The 18,757-nt window shown below is 39.5% G+C and overlaps 2 protein-coding genes across 4 annotated transcripts in view; both read right to left on the bottom strand.

Annotated features, from left to right (window-relative positions):
* LOC134194787 (hepatocyte growth factor receptor-like) overlaps positions 1-3,768 on the bottom strand; it is a 5,731-nt gene extending 1,963 nt beyond the window's left edge. The window contains exons 1-5 of the mRNA XM_062663756.1: positions 3,713-3,768; positions 3,606-3,654; positions 2,075-2,255; positions 508-835; positions 348-447 (exon numbers count right to left, since the gene is read on the bottom strand). Coding sequence (XP_062519740.1) covers positions 348-447; positions 508-835; positions 2,075-2,255; positions 3,606-3,654; positions 3,713-3,728 — 674 coding nt within the window. The 5' untranslated portion in view covers positions 3,729-3,768. The remainder of the gene's footprint in view (positions 1-347; positions 448-507; positions 836-2,074; positions 2,256-3,605; positions 3,655-3,712) is intronic.
* A 237-nt stretch (positions 3,769-4,005) lies between these two features.
* On the bottom strand, positions 4,006-18,262 carry LOC134194699 (tyrosine-protein kinase RYK-like). Of its 3 annotated transcripts, XM_062663641.1 has the most exons (14): positions 18,123-18,262; positions 14,463-15,105; positions 14,365-14,404; positions 10,615-10,795; positions 6,420-7,047; positions 6,257-6,356; positions 5,710-5,942; positions 5,544-5,645; positions 5,401-5,478; positions 5,136-5,350; positions 4,968-5,077; positions 4,699-4,858; positions 4,494-4,630; positions 4,006-4,430 (listed from the first exon to the last, which is right to left on the bottom strand). In XM_062663641.1, the coding sequence occupies exons 2-14, from the start codon at positions 14,626-14,628 to the stop codon at positions 4,271-4,273; spliced, it is 2,310 nt and encodes a 769-aa protein (XP_062519625.1). In that variant the 5' UTR covers positions 14,629-15,105; positions 18,123-18,262; the 3' UTR covers positions 4,006-4,270. The 3 variants fall into 3 exon arrangements, with proteins under 3 accessions (XP_062519625.1, XP_062519626.1, XP_062519627.1); XM_062663642.1 differs by lacking the exon at positions 10,615-10,795; XM_062663643.1 differs by lacking the exons at positions 10,615-10,795; positions 14,365-14,404; positions 14,463-15,105; positions 18,123-18,262 and adding exons at positions 7,968-8,015; positions 8,089-8,274.
* Positions 18,263-18,757: the final 495 nt, after the last annotated feature.

Below are 18,757 nucleotides of genomic sequence, written 5' to 3'. Positions count from 1 at the left end.
AATTAATTAAATTCAACACCCATCTAACACAGGAATATGCAACACATGCTCACATGCATATATTTATACACAACTTGACAAGATATACGATCATCAAAGAAACAATACAACATGGCTGAATTAATTAAACTAAGACATTCGAAAACGTTTGTGTGGACACTTGTAAAGCAATTCACAAATTAATGTATTCAATCCAGTACTATATCTGTAAACATTTTTGTAACAATTGATATATCACAATTTAATTTTTCTGACTAAAGTTACGTACCTTTAAAAACAAACCTCAACATTTTACAAACATTTGCTAAACCAATAAATACATTACATCGAGTAGTACAACAACGTACCTGCTCGTCTTGTGTTTGGCTCGCAGGCAAACACACACAACTAATATAACGAATAGAACCAGCACAGCTGTTCCTGCTACAGGAATTCCCACAAGCAACCCTACAGCACCATGAACAAAAATTCAATCGTTTATTTCGAAACAAAACCAGTTAGCCTTACACCACTGCTTGTTTGCTGAAGGAGTTTGATTTTGATCAGTTTGATTTTGATCAGTTTGATTTTGAACCAACAAAGTAACATCTATGTATCCAGATGTACATGTTTCTTTGTTGTTTTGTGAGTAAGGCAGGGTCTCGCAGTCCGGAAGTTGACTGCCAAAAACTGGCAAAGATCCAAAAGCCATGCTTTCATATGCATCTCTAGCAATTTGAACGTCACGACGACACTCGGGGCCATTCACGATGCGATCACAATGTTTCTTGCAAATTGGGTGAGGTTGTCCTGTTGTGAGGTTACATGGTGGAAATGCAAAGACACAAAGGAATTGCTACAACACAATAGACTCAATTCCACATTTTAACATTTACACAAAACACAATAAAGTCAAAGAGAAAATTTGTATTTCAATAAATATGTATAGTGTAGCACGTGACAATGTGTGTGCTACTCTTGATCTTTCATCGTATATTTAGACATCTACAATACGATCAAATGTATTAAGTTCAGTAACCTTTAATACATTAATTAAAATTAATGGTGGCCGCCTAAAGCAAGTATGTATACCTCCTGTGTGAAGACATATACATGTGAAGTAAGAGCAGCCTGATTTACAACAAACAAAAACTTAACCTGAGAGCGCATGCCTGTTGGTAACAATAAATATTAGCATTACTTATTTGAAATTTACTTCAACAGGTTAGAGTCCCCTGCCAGTCTAGTTCAAATTAGACGTACCAGTACGTGCACCATCATAGTCAATCCTCTGGTATGTAGTCACCCAGAATATATTAACTTAATAAGATGTATGTGAGTTAATATTACAATTAATTAATAAACAAAAACATTAGATAAACTTGCATGTGTACCAAAGCAGCAGTTAAATTGTGCATAATATGTAGCAGTCATAATTTAAAGAAGAACTCTCACCAAAATCAACGATCTCTCAGAAGAAAGCTGTCACTTCATGACACAACCCTTTCCAACCATTTACTGCAGACGTTTACCGTACAAAGAAATAAAGCATTGAAGTTACCTGTGTGGGTGTGTTTAGTACCCATATGTGGCATGAGCTTAATTAACTCTGATTGCTGGTTAGCAAGGAAGACTGATACCTGTGCACTTTCAAGGTAAGGATTGTGAGACATATGGGTCAAGTTGTGATTTCTTGACTAAAAGCAAACTGGGACCCCAAACTTATCCCGCAAGTATCAACTGTGTCAATACAACCGTGGAGCCTCAAAAGGAAACTCTTCTTAGATTAGTTTATAGATCATGTCTTGCTGCATTTTGGGTGTGCTAGGAGCACTTGGTATGGTTAAACCTAAAGTAGTTACTTCCAAACGAGGACAGTTTGTGCTACATATGGGAAATTGTCTGAACAACTCGTTGCCCATTCTCTGCTTCTGTGGCTGGCTGGACCATAAGCTTCCTGCAGGAAGATACTAGGCTTTGTATCTTTCAACATGTTTTAGTATTTGGTGAGAGTTCTCCTTTAATATACTTATATAAAGACAAACATGTGAACCTAGCTATAGAGTATGCAAAATACACCAACTTATATCTATACCTTGAAAATACGATGGCATGGACTTTCTCCAAAAGAGTTAATAATACCAATAACAGATTGCACTTGAACCGTTACCGATACCAAATGTGTTGTGTTGGGAAGGAATATGGGTACACTCACATCTGACCACTTTTGGCAGGGATTCACTTTGGCAGTAAAGTTTCGCACTTCACACGTGCCACTAAGCACAAATAGAATTGCAGGCTAGAACAATGCATTTATACGTACACTGCAAACATATTCATATATTATATTTATTAATATTAAACATGCATTGATTGTAGAGACTGAAATAGTCCATGCCTACAGCAAAGTTAACTACAGTGTAGATCGAGGTAGGAGCCATTCTCAACAGATCAGAATCTGTTATGCCCTCCAGTTGTCTAGATAGTTAGAATCACCTTCACCTGTACACAGGGTTGCAGGTGGTCATCAATTTTGGAGCCAAAATTTGGGTGCTGCTGCCCTGAATTTGGAGCCGAAGCTCTTGGACACCCAGAGGCTTGCTGTACTACTACTAGTGTCAGCTCTGCTCACAACTGCAGGCCTAGTGTATATACACATGCTGCAATGGTACCCTCAGCCATCATTTTCCGTGTAGCCTTGTATAGACAAATGCATTGATAGCATAATTCTCGTACCGGCAGGACCCAGAGTCCAGACTCTGACATGCATATGGCATTGACAGAGACTAGAATTTAGCACATACATGCAGGGACACATTAAATTTTTATTTTCACTGCTAACTTGGAGCCTACCAGAGCCAAAGCATTCGTATCTGGAGCCAAGTTTGACTCCGTTGCCCCGGAAATACCACCCCTGGTACAGTACACGATTATAGACGCTAGCTGTTTAGAACCCTTACGTGAATCCTTGAACACGTGATGCTCCAGCTGCATGCATTCATGCAAGAGCTCTAGTTACCAAATGTGTATAGAACACCCTTCTTTGGCTATTATTCTTTCTTGGATAAAACTGCAACCGTAAAAATATCCAAGTTGCAAATATTTTTCTAGCAAAATGATACATATGTCCCAATATATCATTTTCATCACGAAATTAACTAACATCTATGCACACCTCTCCCCCCCCCCCCCCCCGCAAACCCGCACCCAGACAGACAGACTGAGAGGAAGAGCTAACTCGTCTGCGGCAGGGCCGGCGGAGCAGGGTGGGCCAGGTGGGCCATGGCCCACCCATGTTAAAAAATGGGACTTCCACCAACAGACGTTTGGCGAAAACTTCCGGAAAATGGTATAGGTGAGTAAACAAATTAGTTCTTGTTCACCTCTACAGATGAGACAAACCAACCATAATTCGGAAGTTTACAGCAGGAAGTGTGGGACGGACACGACATGCCTCGCTTCACCCTGGCTTTAGTCAAAAGTTTGTCAAGTGGGCGGAGCCTAGCAAACCAAGGCCTGGCCCACCCAACATCTGGAGGGCTTCGCCGGCCCTGCTGCCGCATGCTACTCGATAAGACGAAAGTATGTCACGTTCCACCAACTATCTGCAATGTCATTTGACTTACTTGAACCAAGAAGTACCAGCAGAGGTGACTAACGTTATTAACGCTATAGCTAGAAAAACAAGACAAGTTACATACAGACCAGACGTTTTGTTTATGCCTGGCCATACCAGAGATCAGGAGCATTGCATTGTAGAAAGACAAGAAACGCAAGAACGATACAACTGAATTGGAGACAGATTGATATCAATGACAAGGAACACTCACTTGATCGATTTGCACGCACAGCTCTAGACACACAAGCTCCGTGATACTAACGTGTAGGAGACCAATTGACCTGACTATGACCTGTTACGAGAATACAAAGTACTGTAGTCTATTCATGGCCGTGTAGCTTATAATTATGTAGTAGAAATTGTTTTAATTAAGTAGACGGTGAGTAGACGGACCAATGACGTCACAAACAAATCACGTGGCTTTTAAATTTTAAATGTATATATCAAATTTGATAGAGTCAAAAGCAAAAACTAAATTAACTTATTGCAAGAGATCAAGTCTACCTCTAGCTATATATAGTTGTATAGTGTGCAAGAATGACTTTGATGATGAGCAAGGCAGTCCACTACCAAATTTGTATAAATCCACTTCTGCCTCACAGTAGATGTAAAGCTGGAGTCCAAGATGGAATAATTAAGCAAATTTGGATCAAAAGTGCATGGACTTTGCAGCTAAGCAGGCGATTCGTCCGAACCCCCTGAACCCCTCCAGTCTAGGGGCCTGATATAGCCTGCTTGATCTCCAGCAATGCAACTCAATTCTTCATTCAATTCATGAAAAGAAGGTCTGTCATTAGCATTCCACTCCCAGCATTTCAGAGCAAAAGCAAATCTGTGACAACCATACACGAATAAAATTGCACAAAAGAGTATGATACGTATTGTAAGAACTGACACTTCTGTCGAACATAGTTTTGGTTTGCTCAGACGATGTCCGTTCTCAATATATTCCAAAACCTCATAGTTTGGGATGCCTGGATACGGCACTTTACCGTGACTGTAAATTTCCCACATGGTCACACCAAACGACCACTGCCACACATGATACAGATATAACAAGTTTTCATATCATACACAGCTACTGCACATGCAGTCTCTACCACATCAGTGTAGACGGTGTAGATATTGTCTGTTAGACTCTCTGGTGCCATCCACTTGACTGGTACTCTGCCTTTACTCCCCATTCGATAGTAATTATGTGAATAAATGTCTCTGGAGAGACCAAAGTCACCCACCTTTACTACCATCCTTTCATCCAACCTATCACAATAACACCATAATACAAAATAATTAAATTAATTCATTGATTAAGTCAACACATGCTGTTATTGATCGACTCATGCATTCTTATATGTCTAAATCAACTTACATGCAATTTCTAGCAGCAAGATCTCTGTGTACAATCAGTAGATTGGATAAATATTCCATTCCTTGTGCAATCTGGATGCAAAAACTCAAAAGCTGAATACCAGAAATATCCTAAGAACAAGACACATTTGCATCAAAAAGTCATTGCATCTTAATTAATATTTCTCACGGTTTTATCTTCATCCTCTTTTGTTCCAATCCTCGATTTTTGTAAGAAAGTCTTCAAATCTCCATTGACCATAAATGGCACAAGAATAAGAGGGGATCGACCATTTGACATGTCAAGACAGACACCAGAAACACCAAGAATATTGGGATGATGAAAACTAGCCATCATACAAGATTCACGAACAAACTCCAACACATCAGTCATATTCCATGTGTCTACTCAAATATTATTAAAGTTATTTTTTACATGTTTAATATAAAATCACCTTTGAGCGATTTTATAGCAACTGGAATCAATTGGCCATCCTTTGCCAAAGATCCTCTTTGCACCAAACCAAATGCCCCTGCATGCCATATAGATAAGGACACACTAAAGAGTAGTTCAATTTAAAAAAAACATGTATAGCACCTTGTCCTAGCACTTCATGTATAATAACTTGATTGAAATCTACAAGCAAATCGCCCAAGTCTTCAGCGAGTTCTTCAAGTTCATGTATAGAAACAATACGTTCTACTCAAGAAATAAAAATGAGCTTAGTGAAACAAAGCAGTGTAGACTGAGTAGACATGTATACCTTTGTCTTCTCCCTCCAAAACAGTAACAATGTTCTCAATGCTTTTGGGCATAACAAGATACCTATCTGATTTCTTTTTGACTGGTGGGGTTAGAGCTGCACAATGATTGTTGTTGCTCCCTTCATTTGCGACTGTAATTGATACCATTTCTGTGCTTTCATCAACAGGGTATTGGTTAGTTGTGTGCTGCCCCTGGCTTTCCACTCTATTTCTGATGTTACTTGATAATGCACTAAATACCCAATTCCTGGTAAGTTGCATTCTACAGCCATGTAACATAGGAATATGCGGCACGTGCTCACATGCATATACTTATAATATATATAGAAAAATATGCATGTCAGTATTAGGTTAACTTCTGTTTCAATAATATGTTTAACCACAATGATGAAAGAAGCAATGCAACATGGCTGAAACCAAATAAGACATTTGGAAACATTTGTGAATCCTGTACAGCAATTCACAAACGCATTCAATCCAGTGCCATATTGCAAACATTCAGTATGCTAAAACAATAGATACCTTACATTAGGTACTACAACATACCTGTTCTTCTTGTGTCTGACATGCAGACAAACACACACAATTGATAGAACGAATAGAATCAGCACAGCTGTTCCTGCTACAGGAATTCCCACAAGTAACCCTACAATAAAGAAAACATCAAAAATTATGTGAAGAAACAAAGCCGTTTAATTAACTAACTTACACAGCTGCTTGTTTGCTGAAGAAGTTTGATTTTGCTCAGATTGATTTTGAACGGTTTGATTTTGATCAGATTGAATTTGAACAGTTTGATTTTGATCAGATTGATTTTGAACGGTTTGATTTTGATCAGATTGAATTTGAACAGTTTGATTTTGCTCAGATTGATTTTGAACGGTTTGATTTTGAACAGTTTGATTTTGATCAGATTGATTTTGATGAGTTTGATTTTGAGCAGATTGATTTTGAACAGTTTGATTTTGAACAGTTTGATTTTGAGCAGATTGATTTTGAACGGTTTGATTTTGAACAGTTTGATTTTGAGCAGATTGATTTTGCTCAGATTGATTTTGAACGGTTTCATTTCGATCAAGCACAGTAACATCGATATAACTAGATGTACATGTTTCTTTGTTGTTTTGTGAGTAAGGCAGGGTGTCGCATTCCGGAAGTTGACTGCCAAACACTGGAAAAGATGCAACAGTCATGCTTTTATATGCATCTTTAGCAACTTGAACGTCACTACGACACTCTGGGCCATTCAAGATGCGATCACAAACTTTCTCGCAAATTGGGTGAGGTTGTCCTGTTGTGAGGTTACATGGTGGAAATGCAAAGGCACAAATGAATTGCTACAACACAATAGACTCAATGCAATCTCATATATTAGTTAACTGTAATACACTAGCACAATAAAGTCAGTATATTATTACTATTTTGTATTTCACTAAATATGTATTGCTGAGTTAAGAATTAAAGAGTGCTAGTTGTTAGAGCATGCTATGTAACAGTTCGCTATATAAGCCCCGATACTTCCTAGTTAATACAGTTGTTGTTGTAGTTGTTGTTGTTGAGCTGAGTTCACTCCAAACTAACTTTACATTGGTGACAGGAGATTAAGTCTCAATCGAAAGCCCCTGCAAGTTTAAATGGAACAGGTAGCCTTCTGTCGTTTATCGACCTAGTGGAAGTTTGGGCAGCTCTAAAAACAATTTGAAGGTGAGAAGAAAGCGTACGGCTGTACCTAATATCCTAAGAATAACAAGTACGGCGTACCGAATATATTCTGTACACCTGCATGTGTCTTCAGCCCAGGAAATTGAGTCGCATCTATTACCTACCTGACACTTGCCAGTTCGACTATCAATCAGTTGTTTTAATCAAAATTAGCAGCCAGGTAACCTAAGCTGGAACGTAAACGTATACTGACTGCATGCTTCTGGGTGATATGATATCGCCTGTTTTCTAGTTCATATCTTTGCGCATGCTCAAAGAGTTGCATTTGTAAATGCTAACTGACACCGCTGGCAGTTGCAGCTCTTCCACGGAAGCTGAGGAGGAGCTTTATGTCCAAGTTTATATATAACTCCTTGGCATACCTAATACAAATTTTTACAAATTTAATACAAATACCTGATGTACCAAATTTCCAAAATATTAAAATGTAGTTATGTAGTATCAAATTCTCCAATATATTGAGTATGTACCAGATTTCTTAGCATATCGGGTATTTGTATTAAACTAAACAATTTAACATATTGGACATACGTACCAGATATTCAGTATGGACGTACAAGATTTCCTAGGATATTCGATACCGCTGCAAGAAAGAAAGAAAACCATTTTGCATCACGATTTGTTAAAACCTTATGTCATACAGGAACATCTCCTACCGAAAAGACCAGCACCAGGAGATGAACAACGCCATCAACATCAGCAAAATGGAGCAATGCGGGAAAACAATGCAAAGACCGCTAACAATTGGTTATAAACTACAACCATAGATTTGGAATACGATATTAAACCAGGGGAAGAGAGTACTGATGCTGATCAACCAGCCAAGCTTCCGGAGCCACCTCCTCTCAGAGACTGAACGACTACATTACAGATTTTGGGGAGGATAGTGATGTAGAGTTATGAGTTAAAGTACGCTAGTTGTTAGAGCACGCTATGTAACAGTTCGCTACATAAGCCGCGATGAGTCCTAGTTCATTAGTACAGTTGTTGTTGTTGTTGAGTTGAGTTCACTCCAGACTAGCCTTACAGTATACCGTATATGAGTTCCCTCCAGATTAACCTTACAGTATAACGCCCTAGCTGGGTGTATGAAAAGAAAACACTTTTTTGGGCATATACTAAAGCCCGATGTTATTTTGGTCCCAGAATTATACATGGTTGCAAAATGCTGCCAATTAGCCAGTCATCATGTAAATACTCAAAGACAGAAATAACACAAATGCCTGTAATTATCCCTTTGCAAGATAAAAGGTATACTGGTATCCGTACAGCACCAGCATACACGTAAAACCTAAACATTACACTTGCAAACCAGAGTCGTCAGCCTGAAGCTCGTCAACAGCATGCAACAATATCAGAAATTGCAACCAAGAAATAAATCTAGCAGTAAGCTTTCACTCAACAGGACACCAACTCGTCAAACGCACACAAACAAAGACAGATATTCTGCAGACACCATTTTGTCTAGTTTGCGGATGCATATTCAGGGGATATACTTGGACATAAGTGTTCTTTTCAGGCAGAAAGTTGTGACCTGCTGCACATAGGTGTAGCTAGGTATGGGCATGGTTGTTATTTCAATATGGGCAATATTATGAGCAAATACAATAGTGTAGAATGTGACAATGTATTTGTTACTCTTGATCTTACAAATCTGATAAAATTCAGTGACCCAACAAACGTAATACCATAAAAATAATGGTGGCCACCTAAAGCAATTAAGTATGTATACCTCCTGTATGTAGACACATACATGTGAAGTGTAAGAGCAGCCTGATTTACAATAAAGAACCTACCCTGAGATCATGCCCGTTGGCAATAAATATTTCTTATTTGAAATTTACTTCAACATGTCAAGGTCCCTGTCAGTCTAGTTCAAATCATAGTGTTAAACTTACAAGTATGTGCACTATCATATAGCAAATCCTCTGGTGTGTTTTAGTGATCAGATGTGAGTTTGTGGTAATACTAATTACCATAAACAAAAACATTAGATAAACTTGCATCAGGGTTCTAGCCAGGTTCTTGCAAAGTGTGGCGGTAGGGCGTGGCTTCCTAAAGGAGTGTCTTTTGAAAGGGGTGTGGTTTTGCCGTGAATCCCGGATAACGGTTTGTTGAAAACGTAGCCCTGGTGAAATTTTTGTGACTTCCTCTGCTTATTAATAAATCGAGTCTGAATAAGTTGGCTGTCCTTAATACGATGATCTTTGTGGAAAGAGAATTAGGTGTTTGCATGTCAATGCTTTGTAAGGCAAGTACATTATTTATATAGAACCGTCACATCCTCATTCAATTATGATGGCTTCCCATCATGCTTTGTAATATGATCTGTTAGAGCACACATATGACTTCCAAGCATAGTAAAATAGCACACCTCCTGAGGCTATAGCTAGCACTTTTTTTGTAAGTGTAACAAGTCAAAGTGAACATTGAGTAGTCAGACTCTCTAGTGTAAACTTTTGTTTGCTATCCTTGCTGTAGTGTGAACACAGCCGCTACAAGTAATTCCACCGGGAATGTTTATTCCCATGGGGAGTGGTCGATCCCAAAGCATGGCGGGCATCTCATTTTAAGGAGTAAAGCATGGCAGCCCTCCATCCCTTAGTATGTCTGGCTAGAACCCTATACACAATGCATGTATACAAAGTAGCAGTCAAATTGTGCATAATATGCAGCAGTCACCAAGGCCATAGAAGCCGGTCCGGCTGGTCCCGCCATGGACAGACCACTTTTTTCTAATGTGAATTTTTACCAGAGGCCTAATTCAGATCGAGCCGCAGGTACCACATATGCATGCAGTCTGGTCAAACCATTTATCCAGTTTGTCGGGGTAACTTTAGAAAACTGGACTTTGGACAGTCGACAATTGCCCGAAACTTGTAATCGAAAATATAGGTGATTAAATATCTAATATATTTATAGATGAAACAAAAGTAAATTCTAGCATCTTGAATTGCTATTTAGGACTGAGGTCATTGCATAGCCCGTATTACAGTAATTGTTGGTAAATTAGAGTACTTATATATTCAACAACCCGTTGTACATTATGGACCACACCCTCTTAGCGCGCGTTAGGCCAGACCACTTTTCAAATCCTTCCTACTGGCCTGGTCATAATTTAGTACAAAGACAAACATGTGCATGAACTCATAGCATGCAAACATATCAACTTAAAATTATACCTTGAAAACATTATTGCATTGATTTTCTCCAAAAGAGTCAACAACAGAGAGGACAATTTGGACTTGAACCGCTAGTGATAGCAATTGTGTTGTGTCAGGAAGGAATATGGGTGCACTCACATCTAACCATTCTTGGCAGGGATTCACATTGGCATCAAAGTTTTGTACTTCACACGTGCCCCTTAAGCACAAAAACAATTGCAGACTAGAACAACGCATTTATACATACACTGCATATACATTACTAATTAATTAAACGTTGATTGTAAAGACTGAAATAGTCCATGCCTACAGCAACTACAGTGGAAAGGTACATGGTCCTTGTGCTGAAAGACATCTCTATATTTTGAAGTAACATGCAAAGCAGTTAAACAGCCATGCATTCTCAACATACGATAAAAAGATCAGAATCTGTTATGACCTCCAGTTGTCTAGATAGTTAGAATCACCATCAACAGTAGGAAGACTCTGTTTTGAACCATTACGCGAATTCTTGCACGTGATGATCCAACTGTATTCAAGAGCTAATATTTTATTTTCAGGTTTACAATTTTATACAAGAAAGAATTATAGCCAAAGAATGGTGTCTTACATTTGGTAACTATAATATGTACCAAATATTATAGTTACATGTAATATTTGGTACATATTATATGTAACTATATTAAATATAATACATTTGGTAACTATAAATATCCACGTTACAAATATTTTTCTGGCAAAATGATACAAATATCATTCTCATCTGACAAGAAACATTTATTCTCCCCCTCAATCCCCCCCCCGGCAAACCCCACCCAGAGGAAGAGCTAACTCGTGCGGCTGCCGCATGCTACACCTACTCCATAAGTCAAAAGTATGTCGCGTTTCACCAACAATCTACAATCATGTCAATGTCATTGACCAGTGGCTGATCCATTCTAACCAGGACAGGCGCGATCTGTCTCGATAATAATCGACGTGTCCATGTTCAGGATTTTCGCAGCTGGCCCTCTAGGAATATCAGGGCCAGATCCAGAGGGGATCAGGGGGTTTAAACTCCCTCTTTTCAATAGATGTGGTTCAATAATTTCATTAGAAAAGAGAAAATTAGTAATGCTATAAATAACTGCTAACGGTGAATCCCTTCTTTCAAAAATTCCTGGATCCGGCGCTGAATATCCTATAGTCAAATTAGGTCGAGGTTGTGATGTTTGTGATGAGATTCGTGAATGGTAATCAAAAGGACTGTCTTTTTCATCACACTGCTTCTTCTTTTGCTCCCAGTGGTAACGAAACTAGTCAGCGTGAGCTGTTGGTGTGATTTGCTACCCGATATACTAGCTGGAATGGGATGCCTAAGCATTAGCCAAGCTTTTTGGGATAGACTTAACTGGCAGTAGGGGAACAAAATGGTTGGGATTCCATTGCAACAGAGAAGATGAAGTAGCAGGCAATCTTGTGCTTGACCACACTAAGCTACTCAAGTGTCTGTCGCGTTGGCGTATGGAGTAGCTGTATAGTTGAGTAGTGGACGGAGTACATTGTAGTATTGACTAGGATAAATGCATTTGACGTTGGTTCTGACCACGTTGGTGATGGCCAAAACATGCAGCATCGTTGCATACCTACCCAGGCAACAGGTTAGAGCTGCCTCTTTTCTCAAGCCTGTTGTGAAGTTAACTGCACCTACAACAGAGTAGCACATATCATGTACATTCCGTCGTCAATTCAATTTAGTTAGTCCAGGCTGAGTCTCATTTGGTTCCTTAGTTGCAACTGTAATGTATCATATTAGCAAAAGGTGCACCATGGGTTCCACGTTTGTAATTGAAACTAAAATTAATTAAGAAGTTTGTTCATGCACACTTCTTGCCTAACTAATTGAGACCTAACTAGTAATTTGCATTACAGTTGGCTGAACATTGTGGATAGCAAGTAGCCACATCAATCTACAGTAGCGTGCTTGGGATCCTTTCTATGTAATGGTATGTATAAGTATTCACATGTTATCCTAACTTTCAACTAATTGTACAACCAAACAAAAATGTGGTTGTGTGGTTTGTAATGTTAATTTAACTAGTGTGATTATGACAATGTGGCTTGTCATGACATCCATATCCTGGCAATCCATCCAAGAAGACATGAGCATTCTTTGGTTGAGTAGCGCGTTTCTTCTCTATATGACTCAGGCCGTGTTTCCACTAGCTGCACCTTAAACTAGTTTAGCTTAAATGGGTTTAAGAACTAAACCAGTTCAAGAAAGCGCTGTTTCCACTAGAAACTTGCACATCCGGGATGTGCAAAACAAACCGTCTAGGAACGCCTTATTTTGAAGTATTGGGCTGCTTTGTCGCCGAGTCAGAGCACCTGTTGGTTTTCACTGATTCAGCATCTGCTAGGAGGAATTTGCATGACGATGACCAAAGACACCGTCTTGTCTCTCTCCGTAGTTATTGATTTCTCTCCCCTTGCTAACGACCCTTACATCTTTTAAGGCAATCCTATCCCAGCAAAATAGTCAATATCATCAAAACGACATTGTCAGAAGTCATCTAAACAAGCGCGCTACTGTCACGTGACAGGTAAACCTAAACCACTCTGCAAAAACCTACTTCGAAGTAAGAAATAGGTTTAGGTTTAACATATAAATGGTTTAGTGCAGGTGGAAACAGGTCAATTCTTAAACCAGTTTAGCTTAAACCACTTGGTAAACCGGTCTAGGCACTAGTGGAAACGCGCCCTCATTGCCACTATTGATTTATTGAGAACAGTACGTGTACATCTGGCTACTGCATCTAATTTGCGGTAACTCTCAGGGGAAAACCCTACACACGAGCTTAATCTCTGGAATGAACGTGATAAACTTTGTTATTGTAGCGCTTCAATAGCGCGTGGCATCATTCAACATCTAGACTAAATTTCAGGACTGGACATGCAGAAACTTTTGTCTGAACGAACTTTCCTAGTAGCAGTAGCACTAGGAGACATACGAGCTCCTGGACGTACATGGTATATAGTTATTCTGATAGAAAGACACACGGGCAGCTTGCTGTGGAAAGCTGTTTGTTTTGCCACTTCCGACGCCCGCCGTTTGCAATGATCTACGCAATAGTTTTCATTTGTGATGAGCTCAAGCTCAATTCAAGATGGTCACATTCTTCGTTTCCTTTGAACAGCGTAGAAAAGGATCTAAATAGGCAGTGGCCGTCACGTTCAACTACGATTGGCTGCAGATTTCGTATTTCATTCGGTAGAAGCTGCTTGCGCAATGGCGTCTCGTCGATGATAGAGTTGTTGTTGACTTAGATTTGCTGGTGTAGCGTATGAAGAATAGGAGTGACTGATCGTTTGATAAATTAAACGCGCCTCGTCTCTAGTTGGGTCTGTCTGGAGCTGATGGCAGAGACCACTGAGATCAGTACAGGCAGTAGAGTCCATTTTTAGTAGGTAAGGGCCACACGTGTAGTCTCGCGTAGCCACGTGTTGCAACCACAATCTCATTAGCCACTTCCGTGTAAAGTGTGAACGTGAACAGAGGACCGGCGCGCTATTGTTCCGGAGCTCGAGTTCACACGTGCACGTCTTTAGTTCAAAGCTTGAGTTCATGCATGACACACACGTGCACGTTAGCTCAAACGATACGTGGAAGTCGATGAAACGCGCATGCAACAGTGGTCCACGACGTGTACAGTACACTGCACGAGGTTCAGGAGCGCCTCTCGCACCTCTCGCGCCTCTTCCTAGCTATATCCGCCACTGTTGACTTACTTGAACCCAGAAGCACTAGCAGAGGCAATTAGCGTCAGCGCTAAAAAAACAAGACAAGTTACCTAGAGATCAGACATTTTGTTTATGCCCGGCCATACCAGAGATCAGTAGCATTGCATGGTACACGTACAAAGACAAGAAACGCGCCAAGAACAACACTTGAATAACACGTGCGGCTAAGGACAGAGAACTTCTGCTGTAACGCACGCTAACGCACGTGACACTCACAGAAACGTAATGGCATGCACGTGCACCAGATGGCATGCACGTGCACCAGATGGCATAATGTCAGCAAACCTGTCTGCACAGTGTACAGTATGTACCTAATCCATTTCGCGCAAAACTAAAAACCAGTATTTCCACTTGTTTTCGCGCGAAGAACAAACTTTCTGTAGTACATATTATGATTATCACACCTGTAGTCTAACAAGTCAAGGTGTCTGCAGTAGAAGAGCTGAGTCATTAAAGTAGCATATTTGATAATCGTCTGTGTAAGTGTCTCCTAGTATAGGAGTCACAACATTTGACCTGCACATACATTATCTGATACTATTAGAGTCTAGGTTGTGATCAAGTGCCCTTTTTGATAAACAATGAGTGTTGGAAAGGATCCTGCCATTCGCTGTCTAGAGACCAACTGCACTTTCCACTGTACACGTCTGTTGCAGCTTAGAAAGCAAGCACATGGGATGAAAATAACCGAGAAATTCACCACCTTCAAAATCTTTTCCGGTTTGTTTCCTAGAACAGTACAGTCTTATCAATTTGTGTGATTGTGACTAATAGTAATCTTAAGTTAAACATTCCTGTTTCCTCTAAACAAATAGCCTCGTGTAGTGTGTGTGTGTGTGTGTGTGTGTGTGTGTGTGTGTGTGTGTGTGTGTGTGTGTGTGTGTGTGTGTGTGTGTGTGTGTGTGTGTGTGTGTGTGTGTGTGTGTGTGTGTGTGTGTGGACTAAGGTGTGTGCACATGCATATATACAGTAGTATATGAATTGTACTCTATCATTATATGATGTACGTATGCATATGCATGTGTATGTCCACTCTTCAGATATGCACAGCAATGATGTCTTTACAGAAGACTTTGCGTACAGGTCTAGCTACAGCCTCGGTATATGTCTTCAAAGATAATGTACATTACAATTACATTCAATCACATCGGCATACCACTACTGCATGTCTGTCTGTATATAATACTTATGCGTACTATTCTGATTCCTTATATTGTTATGGTCCCACACCTGTTCAATTGTATACTCTTGATAATTGTGTATAACCTACCAATATGTTATAGATATATCATTTTGTTAACAGATTTCAAACTACAGAAAGAAAAACTTGAAAGAGATCATCAATCTTCATTTTTCAAATCAAGTGGTTCCAAGAGAACCAAGGCTAATACTATTCATTGTTACTCATGCAATAGATCTGGTTCTCGTGTCAGCAAGAGCAGAGGAAAGAGGCAAATTGAATCACATGGAACTTCAAAAATAGAACATCATTGCATTGCACAGCTCAGTGTTACATATATATATATATATATATATATATATATATATATATATATATATATATATATATATATATATATATATATATATATATACTGTAAATCAATTCATTTTGCAAGCAAATACATTTAGGAATCTGACAAACTGTTTTCACAATCAATTTAATTTCGCAAAACTGACATTGTCTGTGACTGCTATACAAGGATTTCGATACGAAATGACTTGTTCAATCATAGAGGCTCGATATCAATATCGTCAGCTATAACCACAGTTACGATCATCACTGACTACTGAGAATGTCTCACAAACCCACTTTGTTTTGCATGTGTTTTCTCGTATAAAGCCAAACACAACACCTATGCACAAACAACCCCATGGTTTTAACACATTCAATATACTAATATGTTGATGTTCACTGTCTGTAAGTTGTCGATAACAACTTCAGCAAGTTATTAACTTGGAAAATTTGCCAGTCCTGGCAAAATTTACGAAATTCAAAACTATTTCATTTACAGTACTAATTCTGTCATGACAAATTGTTTATACGTACTACTCATTTTTGTGATTTCAATTGGACATGACAAAGTCCACAACAGAGCATACAACATATGACAAAATCATTGAGGTAATTAACACACTATAAGAATACCAATAAGTCATTGTTGTACATGTGCCTATGCTAGGGTGTTCTGAACAAGAACACACTGCCATGTCCTGGAACAGTAGTATGTATACCAAAGAGGGCGATTCAAAGTCCAATTAAAAAGAAGCTAGGAATGTGGACGATTCACATTGACAGATTACTATCCTCTGAGGGCAGACAACGACCTGCAGCAAGAGGAGATGGTAACTGCCTCTTCAAAGCTATGTCAAAGCAACTCTTTGGAAGAGATACCCTCCACCACCAGCTTAGGAAATTTCTTGCAAGTGTCATAGTGCTTAACCATGACAGATACCAACAATTTTATATTCCTTCTGAAACAACAACATTTCAACAACACCAAAAATCCATTCATCAACTAGGAGTGTGGGGAACACAAGTTGAAATTCAGGCAGCGAGTGACAGCTACCAAATGCCTGTGCATGTGTGCTCTCCCCATCCCACAACTAGACAAATCAGGTGGCTATGTTTCAAGCCATCCTACAGTCCTCAAGTACCGGACACATCACAACTGCCACAGCTGTCGCTGTTGTACACCAATGGTCATATTGAATAGCACTCACTGGTTGTCATTATGACAGCATATGCACTAATAACGGGCAAACTTTACAGTTTCCTGAGCTGCCAGATGAGGACAAAGAATATGAGGTCTGTAGGATCAGTGACAATGAAACCAATAGTGACAGTGATTAACGACGTCACTTCCGTACCTGCAGAACAGATTCTGCTAGAAAGAATCTAAAGATGTAGTTACTTGGCAATGTTTGTAAGGTTTTTCAATACTGCAATAATAAGAGACTGATTATAGTTTGTAGCCCTTGTACACTGTTTGTAGCATATCCCGCTAAGACAAAGTTGTTACTTAACACAGAAGCACTGATACTGTAACCTGGTTACTTCACGAGGTGTGAAATTCGCCTCATTCTTATGAGTAATAAAACAGTCTCTTCTTGAATCTTGTGAACGCATGTGTTGTAATTGAAAGCACGACAATTACATAACAAATTGGAATTAGAAAAAGACAGTTCTTAGGCAGTTAGAATTAGGTGGCCAATTTATAGAGCAATACATTAAGCAACAAAAGTCGGCATGTGACATCTGCCCAGGATATAGTTGATGGTTAATACTGGCACCGATGACATTGGAGTGCTACAAGCTGTAGCAGAATCTGAGATTACGAGCATACTGTGTGCATACTGTATGCATGTAGACTACATGGTAGATTTCACCTGGACTTTAATTGATGGCTGTTGAGAACTTCCTGTAACTGTATAGTAGTTACATGTTTTGGGACTGGGACCGGTAAGATAACTAGCTTGGGAAAGTTTTGGGTATGACAGTGGGTATATATAGAATAGCTATTTAAAGATACACTATTGCTATTACATGTCTATAGCTATGAACTAATTAATTAGCCAACCTTCCCATGCACCACTTCATTGCCATAGTACAACTATATGGTACAATATATGTAGCAAATCACTCCTTTTATACAACGACACACACACACACACACACACACACACACACACACACACGCACGCACGCACGCACACGCACACGCAAACGAGCACACTTCGTGTACCTTCATCCAGGTTGTGTGCAATCGAAATCTCTTCTAGTTCACATCGCGACCAAACGAGCCCCAGTCCTCAAGCAGCAAGCTTCGTTTTTACACTCAATCACAGATGAGGGAGTCAGCACGCTACTACCGATCAAGCGAAAACTAAAGTCACGTGCACATTGTAGATGTGTCACGCGAAGCAACTCTTGCTAGCGTGCGCTACAAAAAGTTCTCTGACTTTAGCCCCAAGTGCATGACGTGAAACAAAAACTACAACTAAATTGGAGACATATTGATATCAATAACAACAAACACGTGCATTCACTTGGTCGATTTGCACGTGCAGCTCTAGACACACAAGCTCCGTGTTACTAACGTGTAGGAGACCAATAGACCTGACCATGACCTGCTACGAGAATACAAAGTACTGTAGTCTATTCATGGCCGTGTAGCTTATAATTATCTACAAGATACTGTTTTAATTAAGTGGGCGGGAAGTAGATATTCAATTATAATCCTAGTACGATAATGATCATATAATCCTATACTATCCAGTAGTTTTTACCAAATCTAGCGCGGTAGTTTGTACCAAATCTAATGCAGTAGTTTGTACCAAATCTAGCGCGGTAGTTTGTAGCAAATGCAGCGCGGTAATT

This window comes from Corticium candelabrum, chromosome 19 (genome assembly GCF_963422355.1).
Source record: "Corticium candelabrum chromosome 19, ooCorCand1.1, whole genome shotgun sequence".
Lineage (NCBI taxonomy): Eukaryota > Metazoa > Porifera > Homoscleromorpha > Homosclerophorida > Plakinidae > Corticium > Corticium candelabrum.
This window is presented reverse-complemented; position numbering and strand designations above follow the sequence as displayed.

What these genes read in the sequence shown, in the direction of transcription:
- LOC134194699 (XM_062663641.1), bottom strand. Translation starts at nt 14,628, where the DNA reads ATGCCATCTGGTGCACGTGCATGCCATTACGTTTCTGTGAGTGTCACG. An exon ending in TTTGGAGGGAGAAGACAAAG is followed by an intron (nt 5,646 to 5,709) that starts GTATACATGTCT and finishes TTTCTTGAGTAG; the next exon opens with AACGTATTGTTTCTATACAT. An exon ending in ACACCGTCTACACTGATGTG is followed by an intron (nt 4,631 to 4,698) that starts GTAGAGACTGCA and finishes CATGTGTGGCAG; the next exon opens with TGGTCGTTTGGTGTGACCAT.